General features: G+C 54.3%; 1 protein-coding gene across 1 annotated transcript in view; it reads left to right on the top strand.

The window, feature by feature from the left end:
- The window catches only part of med17 (mediator complex subunit 17), a 20,976-nt gene extending 20,494 nt beyond the window's left edge, over window positions 1-482 (top strand). Inside the window, exons 13-14 of the mRNA XM_062553311.1 lie at window positions 138-199; window positions 267-482. Coding sequence (XP_062409295.1) covers window positions 138-199; window positions 267-395 — 191 coding nt within the window. The 3' untranslated portion in view covers window positions 396-482. The remainder of the gene's footprint in view (window positions 1-137; window positions 200-266) is intronic.
- The last annotated feature ends 2,282 nt before the right edge of the window (window positions 483-2,764 follow it).

Genomic DNA, 2,764 nt, shown 5'->3' with positions numbered 1-2,764 from the left:
TCTAAACAAATACCTAAAATGCCCCCCCCCCCCCCCCCCCCCCCCCCTTCTCTTGTGTGTGTGTGTGTGTGTGTGTGTGTGTGTGTGTGTGTGTGTGTGTGTGTGTGTGTGTGTGTGTGTGTGTGTGTGTGTTACAGTGCGGAACGGTCCGGAGCAGGGGTGTCGTGTGCTGGTGCAGCGTGTGCGGGGGGCGGGGGGAGTGGGTGGGGCGGGCGGGGGCTCTGGGGGGGGGGGTCGGGGGGGTGTGTGTGTCGGGGGGGGGGGAGGTGGTGCAGGACCTGCGCTGGGCTCAGCTGAGGGGGGGGCATCGAGAGGTCAACTGGGGTCGCATGGAGGGACGCAACTTCATCTACAAGATGGAGCTCCTCATGGCTGCCCTCACACCCTGCCCTTAACACACACACACACACACACACACACACACACACACACACACACACACACACACACACACACACACACACACACACACACACACACACACACACACTACACACACCCTGCCCTTAACACACACACACACACACACACACACACACACACACCCTGCCCTTAACACACACACACACACACACACACACACCCTGCCCTTAACACACACACACACACACGCGCGCGCGCGCACGCACACACACACTCACACACCCTGCCCTTAACACACACACACACACTCACATACACGTACACACACACACACACACACACACACACACACACACTGTCTCAATCATGCTTTTCAGTGGCGTCTTTATGCTCAATAAAAGTGTTTTCATGTATTCATGTGCTCTGTGTGTTGGTGTTGCAGCTACAGGAGACAGACGTTCAGGTGTCTTGCTACTGGCACGAGTGTGGGCAGGTGTGTGTGTGGGCAGGTGAGGGCAGGTGTGTGTGTGGGCAGGTGTGTGTGTGGGCAGGTGTGAGTGTGGGCAGGTGTGAGTGAGGGCAGGTATGAGTGTGGGCAGGTGTGAGTGTGGGCAGGTGTGAGTGTGGGCAGGTATGAGTGTGGGCAGGTGTGTGTGAGGGCAGGTGTGTGTGAGGGCAGGTGTGTGTGAGGGCAGGTGTGTGTGTGGGCAGGTGTGTGTGTGGGCAGGTGTGTGTGTGTGGGCAGGTGTGTGTGAGGGCAGGTGAGGGCAGGTGTGTGTGGGCAGGTGTGTGTGAGGGCAGGTGTGTGTGAGGGCAGGTGTGTGTGGGGGCAGGTGTGTGTGTGGGCAGGTGTGTGTGAGGGCAGGTGTGTGTGTGTGGGCAGGTGTGTGTGTGTGGGCAGGTGTGTGTGTGGGCAGGTGAGGGCAGGTATGAGTGTGGGCAGGTGTGTGTGTGGGCAGGTGTGTGTGAGGGCAGGTGTGTGTGTGTGTGTGGGCAGGTGGGGGCAGGTGAGGGCAGGTGTGTGTGTGTGGGCAGGTGTGAGTGAGGGCAGGTGTGGGCAGGTGTGTGTGTGGGCAGGTGTGTGTGTGGGCAGGTGTGAGTGAGGGCAGGTGTGTGTGTGTGTGGGCAGGTGTGTGTGTGTGTGGGCAGGTGTGTGTGTGTGTGGGCAGGTGTGTGTGTGGGCAGGTATGAGTGTGGGCAGGTGTGTGTGAGGGCAGTTGTGAGTGAGGGCAGTGAATCCACAAAGTTAAGCGAGTGCAAGATCTGTGGGTGATTATCATGTCTGGCCTCAACTATAAAGACTCTCTGAATGATCTGTGGGTGATTATCATGTCTGATCTCAACTGCAGTATAAAGACTCCCTGAATGATCTGTGGGTGATTATCATGTCTGGCCTCAACTATAAAGACTCCCTGAATGATTTGTGGGTGATTATCATGTCTGATCTCAACTACAGTATACTCTGTACTCGTTACGAGTGATGAGAGTTTAGGAGTTTAGGAGCGTTACGAGTGATGAGAGTTTAGGAGCGTTACGAGTGATGAGAGTTTAGGAGTTTAGGAGCGTTACGAGTGATGAGAGTTTAGGAGTTTAGGAGCGTTACGAGTGATGAGAGTTTAGGAGTTTAGGAGCGTTACGAGTGATGAGAGTTTAGGAGCGTTACGAGTGATGAGAGTTTAGGAGTTTAGGAGCGTTACGAGTGATGAGAGTTTAGGAGTTTAGGAGCGTTACGAGTGATGAGAGTTTAGGAGCGTTACGAGTGATGAGAGTTTAAGAGTTTAGGAGCGTTACGAGTGATGAGAGTTTAGGAGCGTTACGAGTGATATACCCAACGTTCCAATGTTCTCTATCGTCAGGGTTACCATATAACCCAACATTCTCTATCGTCAAGGTTACCATATAACCCAACGTTCTCTATCGTCTTGAGACCATGGCTGTGTCCAGAAGTCAAGCGTGCACGCTGGATAGTACCTTCTTTCCAGTAGCGTCGTAGTTAGCTTGCTCCTCAGTATGCGTCCCTACCTACATTTGGACAGCACTAACTAGTTGGCGTCACCTGACTTGGGGAGGGGGGGGGGGGGGGGGGGTGTTGTCGATTTGCATGACGTGTGGAGCTTGACCTGCGCTGCGCAATGGATTATGGGATACCTGAGGGCAAAAAAGATGCATCGATGCACGCTTGGAAATCACGCCAAACGAAGTACCCAACTAGTGAGAGCGCTTGACTTTCGGACAGTCTATTCTGACGTAACGTCCGGAAAATGCACACTGCCCAGCGTGCGTACTGATGTTTCAGACACAGCCCATCTCTCCACTCCGTCACATATTCCATATGTACGGGGTAACCCCACGAGGAGATGACCCAAGCACTGTGTGCCATCAAAAGCCTCTCATTGGTCAG

The sequence above is a fragment of the Sardina pilchardus genome, chromosome 13 (genome assembly GCF_963854185.1).
Source record: "Sardina pilchardus chromosome 13, fSarPil1.1, whole genome shotgun sequence".
NCBI lineage: Eukaryota > Metazoa > Chordata > Actinopteri > Clupeiformes > Clupeidae > Sardina > Sardina pilchardus.
The sequence above is the reverse complement of the archived record's forward strand: the minus strand, read 5'-3'. Positions and strand labels throughout refer to the sequence as shown.